Source organism: Glandiceps talaboti, chromosome 5 (assembly GCF_964340395.1).
Source record: "Glandiceps talaboti chromosome 5, keGlaTala1.1, whole genome shotgun sequence".
In the NCBI taxonomy this organism is placed as follows: domain Eukaryota; kingdom Metazoa; phylum Hemichordata; class Enteropneusta; family Spengelidae; genus Glandiceps; species Glandiceps talaboti.
In genome coordinates this window covers 3,584,082-3,599,645 of record NC_135553.1, presented here as the reverse complement: position 1 = coordinate 3,599,645, position 15,564 = coordinate 3,584,082, and the positions used below count along the sequence as shown (strand labels likewise).

General features: G+C 34.2%; 2 protein-coding genes across 3 annotated transcripts in view; both read left to right on the top strand.

The window, feature by feature from the left end:
- The first annotated feature begins 2,652 nt into the window (after positions 1-2,652).
- On the top strand, positions 2,653-3,549 carry LOC144434861 (uncharacterized). Its single transcript, XM_078123375.1, has one exon. The coding sequence runs from the start codon at positions 2,653-2,655 to the stop codon at positions 3,547-3,549; it is 897 nt and encodes a 298-aa protein (XP_077979501.1).
- A 3,204-nt stretch (positions 3,550-6,753) lies between these two features.
- LOC144435085 (protein HID1-like) overlaps positions 6,754-15,564 on the top strand; it is a 33,168-nt gene continuing 24,357 nt past the window's right edge. The window contains exons 1-5 of one of the 2 annotated variants that reach the window (XM_078123638.1): positions 6,754-6,828; positions 8,516-8,665; positions 8,889-9,050; positions 12,872-12,898; positions 14,783-14,800. In XM_078123638.1, coding sequence (XP_077979764.1) covers positions 6,763-6,828; positions 8,516-8,665; positions 8,889-9,050; positions 12,872-12,898; positions 14,783-14,800 — 423 coding nt within the window. In that variant the 5' untranslated portion in view covers positions 6,754-6,762. The remainder of the gene's footprint in view (positions 6,829-8,515; positions 8,666-8,888; positions 9,051-12,871; positions 12,899-14,782; positions 14,801-15,564) is intronic. The other variant, XM_078123637.1, reaches the window with a different exon arrangement.

Below are 15,564 nucleotides of genomic sequence, written 5' to 3'. Positions count from 1 at the left end.
CTCTCTCTCTCTCTCTCTCTCTCTCTCTCTCTCTCTCTCTCTCTCTATCTCTCTCTCTCTCCAATTAATAAGCTAATACATTACTCCTTAAAGTTGAATTTGAATACTTAAAGAATGAAACATATGAGATGATTAAATATAGCATTGTGGATCAACTGACCTTTCACTGCATCTGTAATAATAGATTCATATTTTGTTGGCATTTTAAATCTTGTCATTGGTCCATAGCATAGCCATTCCAGTATTGCTTCATTACTGTCCAATGATGCTTTCTCTACAAGTAATACAAAGTCAATCATATTTGAATATAGAGTGACACTATATTGTAGCAATGTTAAATCTATATAGGTACATGTTTTTATGGTCTGGTTCGGGTAGTACACTTTTGTAAACCCTAATCCTGCCACGGCATCTGTCTTTACAGAATTGACCCGAAGAGGGCTCAAAAGGTCACCGAACTTTAATAAAACTACATCTTTTAAAAATAAAATATCACGCAATTACAAGACCACTGATGAATATAAAGTTATTAAATACTTAAGAAACTTGATGTCTTGCGTGGAAAATTGCCTGTAATAAACTTAATGTATGAACTAAAAAAGTTAGTAATATTTAGTATTCTCACAAATATCTACTGCTAACTCTTTTAGTGAATGTCCCTCCTCCATGTAGCAAATGGTTCTGCCCTAACCAAACGCTACTTCGTTGGATTTATATGTCCAGAGATGAATATAAGTTATAACCAAAAAAAACAACTCTAGCTATACCTTACCGTTGTCAAAACTGAAGCGTTCAAGTGATACACCGATGTTGTTCACGTGGCTAATCTTCCAAGCCGATGACGCTGCTGGGAATGAAGTTCTTATAGGAAACTGCTCTGCATTATCACTTTTCCGTCCTTCGTCGCACAACAGACTTTCACTAGTCTCGCGTGTCGGTGGTTGTGTCCCGTGCGTTAAAGGAACTCTTGTATTACCGAAGTCTCTTTCAGTGGCCACATTATTACTACTGCCGATAGAATTATGGCTGAATTCTATCCCAGATTCGCGATAGTCGTGTCCTGCCATTTTCAACAGCTGGGCGATTCAAAGTAAGTTCCTGATGAAACACCGCCGTTGATTGGATGAATTGAGATTTCGTGATTGGTGAAGGAATTAGTATTTGAACCACTTGTCTTTATTACGTCAAAGTTGGTATACATTTTCGCGAAGATACGCGCTCGTCGTCGCGGCAATATCGGTGACGCTGGGATTTTTTCAATCCAATATTATCATGTCATAGAATAAGCCAGAATATGCGTCAGTTGTTTTGCCAGATTGGACAATGTTGAAACGGAACTGGTTGGGTCACTGGTCATGAGAATCAAACAATTCTACGTACATATATACCATCGGCAATGACTTGTACAATGTCGGCATCATAATTTATGCCAATCAGAGCAGAGGGTCGTTAGAAATATTTGTCGGAAATTGAATAAACTCAAATTTCATAATGTGAAGTCATCGATCCAGCCATATTCCAAAATTCTCGTGACTTGTATTTTTATAGTTTTTTCTTGTATGATCTTGAAAGCAAATACCAGTTTACAAAATGTAAATCATGACTTGATACCGACTATCTGAGTAGCTAGCAAACTGAAATATCGAAATTGTTGGTTTTTTTTAAATTGGGTCATCAATTGCATGTCAACCATAGACAGTTTCGTGTCGGGTCTGTGATTACCTCTGGATTTATACGCAATCTGATTAAAATCCGATGTAGATGTCGGCTAATCGTTCATTGCCATTTTACCTTGGTTATTTTGCCCTAATTGACCTTCTTGGTACATATTTACATTTTTAGCCTGATCGCCTCCTCTAGAGGCTAAAAAATGTAAACATGTACCAAGAAGGTCAATTCAGGCAAAATAACGAAGGTAAAATAGCAGTGAACGATTAGCCGACATCTACATCGGATTTTAATCAGATTGGATTTATACGCTACGTGTCGAAACACCGTAGCGCATAAATCCAGAGCTCGTCTGTGATAAAACCAAATGTTGTATCTCAACAACAGCAACCCATTGGCTACATGTAGGCATAATAGAATAAGAATGATCTAAAACATCAATGACTTACGAATATGTCAAAAACAAACATTGCCGCAAATTTGTTTGGTATAGTTTAAACTCTGAAGTGCCCTTGCCAGAGATATTTGGCGGGAAAATGTTGACATCTACTGTTCAGGGCAGTTGGTTCAGGGGACAGATATGTGAAATTTGATACACCATTTCGAAGGGTGGGCCAAAGAAACGCGTTCCATCAATAAGGAGCATCGTCCAATAGCTCAATGCGGGAGAGAACTCGAAATATCAACAAATTGAAATCATGAGGAGAACAAATTTATGATTTAAATCTCACTTTTGACCATGTTTGACAGTTAAATTACGTCATTTTGCTGTCACATTCATTGCTTTTTCTGGGACACCTACCAGTAATATTCCTGTATTTGGTATTAGCTAAGTGCGAGTATGTGTAGAGAACCCTTGAAAGTGTACATTTCATGTACATTACGCGAGACGGTTCCCCGGGACGGTTCTACGTGGCGGGGTTGCGATACATGCTGGAAAAATGATGTCTTCCACACAGTACTCGTATCATTGATACAATAGATATGAGCTGTAAAAAGTGGAAATATGCCAATCTTCAAGGTACAACTGCACTACCAAAAAGATCGTCATTGTTTGTACCGTTCATTGATGAATTTGTACAAAAATTTGTATCGTTGACCAAAAACGAATCCTGTTCAACCACGGAGTTACACAGGCGGTATAAACTTTGGCTTCAAACGTATACTACAGATGCAAAACTCTTAGCATTGTCAGAACAACCAAGACTTTTTGCGAAGGCGATGCGAAAAATCGCTTGTAAGGAAGGGTGGTCGATATACACTCACGGACTACGTGGTTACGGGGTACGATGCACAGCTCCGGCTAGGGAGAGAAGCATTAGGTCAAATAACCTGATCGTCGTACCAGTACAACAGGAAGTCGTGGACACTTACTTGTCGTCGCCTCCAGATTCGAGACATCTCCCGTTTAATTGTTTTATAATCAACAAACGCGTTGGATATGGTGCATTCGCAAACAGAAAAATCGAACCGGGGGATATCATTGCAGAATGTTTTGGTGAAGTATTGTTTGGAGAACAGTCGTACAGGGAGAGAGAGGCTGAGTATAAACATATGGGGCGTACATCATTTTTCTTCGCCTTCAGGCATGATGGGAGGAAGGCATACTTCGATAGCAATCGTTTTCCAGATGGCCGTTTGATCGAGAAAAATGGCAACCCCGGTTGTATGCTTAATCACAGTAATAAGTGCAACACTGAAGTACGGAAGTTTGTAAAGGGTGGATTGCCTCGACTTTTAGTAATTAGTTGTTGTCGGATTGCACCGGGAACTGAGTTAACATACAACTATTCGGCCAGTGTACATACAAATGGTCCATATGTTGTACTAAATGGTCCGATTGAATTCATGGAACGACCAGACAAACACAATATCGTGTAAAAGCACCAGCGTATATTATACAAATAACAAATATACTATTAGCAATAGGTCAATGCAATAGGGCCTGCCGAACATATTTTAAGTACACGATGTAGTGTGACTGAATTATATATTTTTTCCTATTCTTTAATACGTATGTAGGAGACACTTTAACCATTATAATTTATATCATTCATCCGATTTTGTAGTTTTTTGACACATGTAATTATTACACAAAGTAATTCATGTCAAAGTATTTTAGTACATGTGTTTATGTCTTTGCCTCATTGCTTGGGATAACAGAATTTCGACATTCTCGTCAGCCTCGGAGCATATTTTTCCACAGGCGCACCTTGCACCTCACCTCTTGACGGGTGCGTCTTAGATGGTGCCGTACAAGAGGGTGTAGTTTTACGACGATGAATTTCTACTGAAAGGACCAGTTTCGACAGACATGTTAGGATGAAGTGTTTTTTATTTGCTTATAAATACAAACGTCAAGACGATATAATAAGTTTACTTCATCCCAAGTTTTGACCAGCATAGTCAAACTTCATTCCAAGTTTTGAACTCCACTAATGGCAAAGTTTATTGGTGGAACGGTCTTTCAATGCCAAAGTTTATTGATGGAAAGGTCTTTCGTATGTTACGTAAAGTTCTGCTCAAACACGATTTAGTTGAGTGTCCTCGGTTACTGGCCATGGTTTCGGCTATGGTTTTGTATCATGGAACCCAGATGTGCACTGAAAAGATATGTGAAGCAGGTGACTACCGTGACTGCGCTTGGCACTTCACCAACTATAACACATGGATTACTAAATTTACAGCATACCTTAGAATTGTTATATACGTGTACTGTTCCACTTACTGGGTGACACAAACTATCATACCCAGGTTCCAACTGACACCAAAATGAGTTGGACAACGTTAGCAAGAATTCTCTTGGCATTGGTCAGACCATAGTCAGACTTGATCCATTGTAGTCTCATGCATAGTTGTTGAAATGAAATCCCAGACATCACCTACAGAGGTTTTAACGCTTAGATAATCTTTGTCCTGTCTTTACAACCACAAGATCTTTTTTCCGACGTGCTATAATAGACCACTGCCTCTCTATCATCACAGAGGGACAGTGGACAGACACAATGTGAAAAAAAATTATCGTCGGAGTTTGTGATATCATCAATGACATAGTGGTCGATTTTGTTGCTAGAGAAGTGGTTCTTGGCGAGCGGTAAAACTTTATAAAATTTCTAGTTACATATACAACAATTACAAGTGTTTTGTTTTGTTACTTTTACTACTATACCTTTATTATATTAATTCAATTTTATGGATCAGAAATAAACTAGAAGTATAAAAATAACAACAAAAAATGGTTTCCATATTTTTTTTGTTTCATTATAAGGGGTAATACCCTACCAGGTCGCTCAAAATATAATTGGAAATCATGATAGTATTGATGTCATCCATAGACAAGGAAGAAATTTCGTATCTGTATATGTCATCGTCTGCAGTCGAGGACATGATAACACCACAACACAAAGGGCACAAAGGGTGTGACTATCGCCCCCAATGTTGAGTATTTTATGTAGCAAGTTTTTGCTATGGCAGTGGGGTTTCTACTCCACTCCACTCCATTGTCGATGGTATACCAAGTACATTTTGTAATCGGCACCTGTGTGAAAGACCACGTGGATATTAACTACTTTCATATACAAGCCTTGTAAGTAACACCCACACATACCATTCGATATTTCTTTTATGTGATTAATCTGCTCCAATACATACAAAAAATTAACAATTAAATTGTTTCTGTTTGTCCCGCCAGTCTTTCCCGCCATCTATGATCTATGAAATTATTGCAAAGGCAAGAATGTAACGTAAAAAACTTCCTCGTATATTAAAAAGCGTTATACTTCATCTTCAGAAAGTTTATGACTGTGTATATTTTAGGCAGTCAGAGTCAATGAACATAAACAAGATAAACTTAGACATACAGTACAACAAAATGTAGACCCGATATGCTGGATACGAGTGTGAAGTCTTACATGTGTATAGTGTGTGGAAATGAAGTATTAAAGACGAGAAGATTAGTTCCGAATAATAAGGTCGGTAGTCACCAGGCCTCGTTCTCCTGTTTGAGAAATAACTATATATGTAAGAAATCCTTTAATGTGGAGGATAGCAATCTATTACTAGAATTATATTCAAACTCTCACACTCTTACTTGCCTGTAATTTTCCAAAGCCTACACTCAATTTTACGGAACTAGTCTTTTAAATAACATATCTACCGTTCGCATTATCTGTTATAGAATACAATTTTCGGCAATGTACTATATAGCTACAAGTCTCAAAACTTCAGTTTCTACTTAATACCCCACTGCCATTATCCCCTCTCTAGATACACACTGAATCATAAATCAAAATGTGACGTTTAATTTATTTTATTTACTTTTGACGAGGATGTGCCTTTTTTCTATGCTCTTGGAAGTTGTCATAATGAATCGATATACTACTTCTGAAGACAGTAGGTTCCGGTTGGTACAGCCTTTGTCTAGTGTCTCTGCAGCTGGAATGTTTACGTGGTAAACTTTTTTACGACATGCGTATGCATAGACTGGGTTTTTTTCGATGGGCTTTTTTCAATCTTTAAGAAACTAACTCTAAATTTAACCTGTGATCTCGTGTGAAAAGATAACCAAAGGGAGTATAATTGCGAAACAGTCGTTGAATGCGAAAAGCTCTTGGGAGAGTACTAATAACTGTGGAAAATAGGAACAAAAAAGTGACGGACAACATTTCCTTACATAAACGAAAAGCGAATAGAGTCAAATTATTCGTAGATTTATGAGACTAAAAAAATCTACGACACACACAAAGATGATAGAAGTCTTCCTCAAGACTCGAGACTCGAGACGAGTACATATGCACATCACAATGGGTTGGACAAGTATTGGGCATCTCCCCCCCCCCAAAAAAAAAAAAAAATAAATAAATAAATAAAAAACACACAAACAAAAAATACAAACATAAACACAAAAAAAAAACCCACGAGTACACACACAAAACCCCACAAAAAAAACATTACGAAATGAAATTGTCATCGGTTTGTGCATGGTGTGAGCATCAAGAAGGATAGCCATCTCATAGTATGAGCAGACGAGGGATATGACGATACATTTAAATTGGAGAAAAGTAACAACCATCAAACAAATCGTTAATATCAAAGATGGGAGGTACGGACTCGAAACTCAATTTTCGTAAGGCTGTTATCCAGCTTACAACGAAGACACAGGTATAGTTATAATTTATTACTAAAGTACAATATTTAATCTTTAAAATGTGATGTTTTGACATAGAAACTATGAAAAGTTCACCGAGAAGCGCGCGTATGAAATTAGGTCGTCGACGACAAAAACAAACATGGCCGTCTTCGCTATCGTAACATGGAACAGGCTATCGCGTACGAAGATATGAATGACAACACGCTGCTGAGTGTTTGTTGTTTTAGTTAATTGATATGATAAGATGAATGAGAACAACATAGGCGAAGACAAAACAGACACTTTTTTAACACCGTGCGCATATCTACATTTACTAGCTTGGTTCGTGGGCAGTAGTTTGGATTATATTCATACACCACACATAAGCTCCAGCTGTCCACGTCACAAGTGCCCTTTACAATAAATCTATTAAAATTGTATTGTATGAAATGGCTGCTGTGATCGAAGGAATATTTCATCAATTAATCTAATTAGTTTTTACAAATGTCGAAAATGTGAGAGGAAATTGAAAATAACCACAGAACAATAAAATCAACAACAAAATATTTAAATACATGCCAGTTCATTTATATATTTATAAATAATTTTAAATTCATGTATTCAATGTATTTTTTTTTTTGGGGGGGGGGGGTACATATATTACATGTACAAGTGTTTTATTTCTTTGGATGCTAAATTATAGACAAGTTGTTAGGTTATATTGTAAATATGTGAATTTGTAATATATTGAATATTAAGATAGACAATATGATTTATTAAGACCAGTCGTGTCATTTTTATGTTAGTATCAATTAGTTGACAATTTAAATCAAATTATATGATTTTATAGATAGATGTCATTTTTGCAATGTTTTTATTGTCTTTTTAACAAAATTAAATGATTCCACATTTTATTACCAGACATTTTGCAGCATTATAGTCATGTATAATTGTAAGAGTGTCATGGAATGTCAAAATATTACATTTGACATGATAATTTACACTTGGCTAAAGAGTACTAACCAAATATATAGGTTGTAATAATGAATGTATGTCTCCCAAACTTACCCCACCCTGTAAGTATAATGCAAAAGATTAAAGCAAATTGTTGCAGTGTGCTTTCAGGTAGTAACCTGTATTCTGTTGATCTTATTTCACAAAACTTGATGGGTTTATAGACTGACTCAGTACTGTGATGTTTCATAGTTCAGAGTATTAAAATGTTCTTTTGAGGTACCCATCTGTTAGTTGGCTATTATGCATTCTTGCAAACCAGAGTTATTATTTCTACCACTACATTTTGAAGTATAAATATAAATAATATCCCTCCGGGCTCCCTGTGGGAGGCTCGTTAAGAACGTTGCCATTAAACAGGCCATGGTTTGCAATGATGGTATTATATTGATCTTTTTGCACCTTACATGTATTTACAAGGAGAGCAATTTGAAGACCAGATGTAATGTTTCAGAGTTTAGGCTATTGTCTTTAAACATTCTGCTGAGATAAAACAAAGAAAAAGTAAACACACTTCAAACTTCTGAATTCTTTGTGACAAAGATGAAGATTAGAGAATGGATAGAAATAACTACCTTGTCCTCACTGAAACTTAATAGTATCGTTTCTTTGTCAAAACTGCTGGTAATTCTTGATCGGAAGATAAAGGGATTCTTAGCATCACAAGAGTGTCAACTGCTGATCTAGAAATACTTTCATTTTTAGCCTGTGGAAGCTGGAGATGATGCATTTTGGGACCAGTTCTGGGCTGAGTCTGTCACCAGTGTACAAGATGTCTTCGCCTTGATACCAGCAGCAGAAATACGGGCACTGAGAGAAGAATCACCAGCTAATCTAGCAACATTGTGTTATAAAGTAAGTAGAATGAGATGAGAATATATATTATATTCCCATGTACTTACATACTGTATTGCAATACATCAACATTTTTTGTTTGGTGCAACTTGTATGAGAGTTAGTTTATTAAATTTTTCGATATCACCTTGGTGTAATTATACAAATAATTACTCCAAGTAGAATTATTCCAAGGTATAGCTTAATCAAGTTGATGTGTGTGTCTCTGTGTTTTATCTGTTAGGCTGTTGAGAAGTTAGTAACAGCTTCTGAGACAGGATGTGCTAATGCCAAGGATCAACAGGTTGTATTAAATTGTGTAAGATTATTGACTAGAATTTTACCATACATCTTTGAAGACCCAGACTGGAGAGGATTCTTTTGGACTAGTTTACCAGGACAGTCGGTATGTTCTATTCTATTGTCTTGTGTTCTTGTTAGTTATTTAGAATGTCACAAATATTGTAGGATATTGATTGCCAGCATTATGTTAAGAGTTTTGTTCTGTCATAGGTTTTAAGTATGTGGATGTAACATGTTTTGTGTAACCCCATTTTATCTCTGCCCCATTAGGTAGATAGCAAATATAAATAGCATAGACAACTAGAACACCTTGCATCTATTCAAAAAGTTGTAAAAATATGAGAATTAATAATAATCAAAATGTAAAGGAACATAGAAGAGCTGGGAAAAATTATGGAAGTTTAGTCTGACACAACCCCCCCCCCCCCCCCCCCCCTCCAGCTAATTTGTGGAGTGTGTTGATGATTATAAAATGTAGGTGGAAAATACATTGTATACTATTACTAAACTGGTCAGTGTAGATTTATTTAAAGTAACTGATAAAAAATGTTGAAAAATTGACCCTGTTTTGCTCAACTTTGTAGTTATTTGTGTACAAACAAAATGGTAGAGAGAGGTAGGACTAGGTGGTTGTATTGAGTGGCTATCAGTTCATATCTACTGGTTGAGAGAGGTAGAACTAGATGGTTGTATTGAGTGGCTATCAGTTCATATCTACTGGTAGAGAGAGGTAGAACTAGATGGTTGTATTGAGTGGCTATCAGTTCATATCTACTGGTAGAGAGAGGTAGAACTAGATGGTTGTATTGACGTGCTGTCAGTTCAATATCTACAGAATGATACTGGCAAATCATAACTAGCTGATCTGTCTACAACAACTTTAAAAAAAAATATCTACAATGTATACATGTGATTTTGAATTAAAAGGACATCAAAATTGTTCATGTATTGATCAAGTATAGCATAAGAAATAGTTGTCTGATATTGATAATTGTATAAAGTACACCATATGCATAGTTACTCCATATATATATGGACTAGTGCTTATATTTGGAATTTATGTAGGAATGACTACTGCCGTATATCATAATTTTTAGTACTAATATCATGTGACATTAAACTAAATGAAATATTCTACAATAAGGCAGTTTTAACATACAATTTAAAATTTATTATATAATAATATTCAGACTCACAAATCTTTATCCCATTTATGGATAATGCATATTATTATGATCAAATTTTGAAGCTGAGATTACTAGTATGACAGACTGTCAATATATGTATTGTCATACAAAGGACAATTTCTCCATGTTCAAGGTCATTATCAATAGAGAAGAATTGTCAATAGTGTAAAACGTTACCTGTACTGTGATTCAATAAATTTTTGCTCCAGAAAAAAACATTTAAATATATTAAAAGAGGATGAAATAAAGTTTGCTGTGGGTTGAATGTTATCACTCAACAGCAAAAAAATTGAAAAAATTCAATGTCAAATATGTTATTGATATTATGTGGTGGTACAATATTACATTCATTGAATTTAAAAAGAAATAGGAATAAGCCCAAATAATTTATTCAATATATCATTAATAATGAAATTCAAGCCAGTTAATTCATCACAATAAAATATTATTCAGAAAACCATTGGTGTTTCATGAAATAAACCATCAAAAGTAAACATTGTAATGAAGTGTAATTAAACCTGTGAATATTATATCAATAATTCATATATTGATATTTTTATATTGTTTATTTATAATCCAAACATGTCGTTATGCAGTAGACATAGCTGTTCAACTTTATTGTCTTTCTTTAAATTTAATATTATCTTTTGAAAATACTCTGAACTGGCCAGCCTTTTAAAGTTGTTGTTCTATTCATCAGAATATGAAACATACTTTTCCACATCATACTATGTGGACCTTTGTATACATCACTGTTCACATTATAATATAAATTGAAATCATGGATTGGTATTTTTCACAGCATGTAGTGTATTTACTAAGTAATATAACACCATAATAGCTTGTATAGTCAACTAATTATGCCGTAAGGTTTGCAGAATATTAGAAAATTATATCAGTAAATATGGGACAGGTGTAAAACATAGTGGCCATGTGCTGTTGAGGGTTATGTTAGGGGGTCTAACCCTATTCCTATCCCTAACCTAACCCTACTATAACTCCTTAGCTTTGTTACAAATATGTATCTTTTTCTTAGTTGAAGACATGATTTTTGTAGTGTGTCTATTTTTCTGACATATATGATATTTTGCTGCCATCATTGCAAAGTTTTGAATTGCATGTTATTATTTTAATAATTTATTACAGTGTTGATTATTATTTTTTCATTTTTGCTTGTTTCTAGTTTATGAACAGTGACGAGGAATCACAGGTGCCATTTTTATTTGATTTTTATTTGATTTGCAATTTTTATTTTGTTTTATTAACACTCGGCTTTTGCTTTATCATTTGCAGCACATTTGTTGTGTATTAATGTTAGTCTTTATTTGTGTGTGTGTGTGTGTGTGTGTGTGTGTGTGTGTGTGTGTGTGTGTGTGTGTGTGTGTGTGTGTGCGCGCGCGCGCGCGTGTGTGTGTGCGTGCGTGTGTGTGTGTGTGTGTGCGTGTGTGTGTGTGTGTGTCTGTGCATGTGTATGTTTGTTTTTTGTTTGTTTTGTTTGTTTGTTTGTTTGTATGTATGTCCTTCTATATCACTACTTCCTTTTATTTCTAACAGGAATGAATACAGCTTTACACATTAACAATGTTCACAAAAGTATTACTATAGTTTGGACATTGAACTCTAACAATATAATATTGTATTTTGTTTTGTTTTGGCTTGACATATCCCTTCCCCAGAATAAAGAACAAACTTTTCTGTCCCCTTTATGATAGCAGAATTGACTATTTTGGAGTCTAACAGCTGACTCTATAATATTGTGGTATGTTTTGACAAGATATATCCCTTCCCCAGCAAACAAAAACTTTCTGTCTCCTGTATGATAGAGGAATAGAATGACTGAAAGAATTGCTTTGAGCCTGAAATAAGTTTTAGAAACTTGGCATATTCTTTTTAGAAATATTTCCTTTCAGAAATCCAATTGTTTTCTTTCACATGAAATAATGATAGGTTTCAAAACAGGTCAAGAGAAAGATGAAATGTGTGTTTTCTGTGGTGTACTAATTATATCATTGAATAGCAGTATGGCATTTACACTAGTAATAACATAAGGTGGTTGACACACATACAATGTGATGTACCACAATCTACCAATAGTACATGTATTCTATACCACACACACAACAAATACGTATGAAGGGTCTGAGAACTACAATATGCAGGAAATGAAATCTCTAGTGATGATAAAAACCCAACGTAATTCAAACTGTTGCCATGATCTATATCTCTTTTGACATTTGAATACATAAATTACTTCCTGACAGAAACAGGCAATTTCAGATGTATAGTATGGAATAATTTGTGTCTGTGTGCATTTGATTTTCTCATTTTTAGCTAGATTTCTTTTCCGTCCAAATAAAATAAAAGGAAACAAATAATATTATATTTAGAAACAAAGTTTATAAATCCTGTTTGAAACCGGAAAATGATATATACCACAAAAAAACTGCTGAAATCTGTATTAAGTGGGTGTAGTAAAATGGAATAATTTCGAAATGAAATATTCTAAAATATGTGATTATTTGTCATATTTGTTTTATGACTGTATGAAAAGCTAAAGAGATAATGTCTAATGTAGGACATTGGTAATGATATCTGTGTGGTTCACAGGTTTATTGTTGCTGTGAATGAGAGCACATTAAATGACTGCTGACGTCATTAGCATGATGATTATTAATGGTACTAATACTGCATGTACTAACAGCATCATTTCCCCACTATTTCATTTCTTTTTTGCCAGTCTGATGCTGAAGGTGCTAATGATCTGGTAAGTATGAAGACCAGTAAGCATGAAAATAACACAGATACTATAAATGCTATTTACTTGACTGGATGATAATGCATCACTTTGGGGATTGTTTGTTGTGCTGAAAAATAATCCTGTCTTTCCTAACGTGTAGTTTTTTGTATATATAAAAAACAAATACCCTGGAAGAAAGAGGAATAAAGAGTTATGATACTGGACATATTTTGACACTAGCGTGGGTTGTGAATGAAAACGGTTTGCTGTGTGGGTGAATAATTGCCTTTACATGTAATCACTGACAAAGATATACATCAATATTGTAATCTAAGCTTGTTTTTTACTAGACGGCAGTGATGAGCTATTTTTTGGAATATTTGCAATGTTCCTACAAAATGGTGTGTGTGTGTGTGTGTGTGTGTGTGTGTGTGTGTGTGTGTGTGTGTGTGTGTGTGTGTGTGTGACTGTATGTCACTGCATGCTCGGGCACATGTGTGTATGTCACGTATGTGTGTGTCACTGTGTGTCTGTGTGTATGTGTCCATGCAATGTAGAACATTGTATTGCTGTAAGTAGACTTTCACAATGCCACATGGAGAAAGTAGGTATTTGGTTTACTGCATAACAACTATCAATGGCTGTGGTGTTTGTGAAAAAAGGTAGTCTTGAAATTCCAAGTATGAGAATATTATTGATAACATGGCCAAATAAAATATTTTGTAAACTTTTTTATTTATATAACTTTAAATGTAAAGCTTTCATAAATATGTTTGAGTAAAGATCCTACTGTAAACAATAATTATGTAGACTCTCTAGAAAACAATTACTTGTAAGGTTAATTTTGCCTCCGTTTCATTTCCATTCTTGTCTCCATTTCGATATCATTCACTTGATTATTACTGACTCCATTTCATAATTTTTCAGTTTAGGGTATTGCCACAAAAGGTTAGATATTGAATGCAAACATTTTAATTAAAAATAACCACTAACTTAGCACACATGAATGAATAATTAATATAAATTCAAGTCAGGCAAAAGTAATTTGTATCACTATTTAAATGTAGAAAATTATCTGACACTGCAAGTTTATGTCTATCAAACCTTGAGGGCAATTCAAATTATAAATGTATAAATTATTTTCGAAATTTTGTTGATTTATTGCTTCTGATAAGCTATCAAGTATGATTAGTGAAATATAATTACATTTACTTGTTTATCATGTATACTCATTATAGAATGTCCGTCAGCTCTCCAGTGATGTGATAATTACAGTTCTAAATTGGAAAGGAAAGGTCATATTTGCAAGAATATATAAATCTTAGAAATATTTTTAAAAAAAAACATTTCTACTTAAATAGAAGTGTTTGATCTTTGATATCAAAACAGGTTGTAAATTTTGTGTTTATAATACACAGCTGTTACTTTCAAAGGTCTGGTATAACTCTATCAAGACAATTTTGGACACTGAATTAACAATAATACTCAGGTCAAGAGAAATGTATAATTGTATGTTTCTGAATATCAAATACTGTCGTGTCTTTCATTGCTTACTGGAAATATCTTTATGTATGGTACTGTAAGAAAAATATCTATAAAATAGTGTGATAACCAGAAATAAGTAAAAGAAGACATATTTGAAAATCCCAAAAAATTTCATTAAAAAAATTCTACTGACCTTACCATTTTTGAAAGGCATGTAATTTGAAACACATAATACTTTGCCTTAGAGAGAGAAATGTTAGATGTTTATAAGTTTGTTTGATTATATTTGATTATATTTTGTCTGTTGATTTCAATGGTGAATGTATAACACTTCTTTGACTGACTTTCTTTCATATTTCATGGTGTGTCTACATGCAACTTGATTTGACTATAACACTTCTTTGTTTTCATGCTCATTTTCGGAAGGATCTGGAGTGGTTACAGGTGTCACTATCTTTTCTTTTCATTCAGAGCAAACTACCCTATTTTTCATATCAATTGGAATAATCCTATTGTTATACTGATGTGGATTATTCCATTGAACAGAAAAGGGTGAAAGCTAACATTTTTTTTCTTTTCTCACTCACTAGCTTTGGGTGCTGTTGCATTTAATACTGTTCACACTGTGTTTTCTTACATATGCATCTGTTTCACTTTCATTCTAGGGTGAATGCTACTTACTGCACTGGGTTTGATGAATCAGTTTTAAATGCTCAATGAAATCTCTCAAAATTTAAAATAATTTATGGAACTATAAAAACTCAATAGTTTGTACTGTTTGTTAAAGATATTCATTATTAAACTCAAATGAAATATGTCTAAAAAACCACTTTGTATGTTAAAAATATATTCAAATTACCACCAGCTATACTGAAATGACAATAAATATTCATGAGAAGGGTTTGTTCTATGTATGATTTACTAAGTTTAGTTATCACAAAAAATGACAAAAGGAGAAAACAATATTATTATAAGACCTTAGTTTTCAGAGATTTGTTTTCTCTTTTAAAAACCAGTATCAATGCTTGTAATGAAGACATCAGATTTTGACAATTTGAGAGATTTCATCAAATGTCATAAAAAAGTACTAAACAGCTTTCTACAAGTGGTGATAGCGCTGTGAAACTAATCTACATCTTATACATAGCATTGCATTGCATTTGTCATAACACATATTGGCATGAAGGTTTTCTCTGCTCTAATTGATT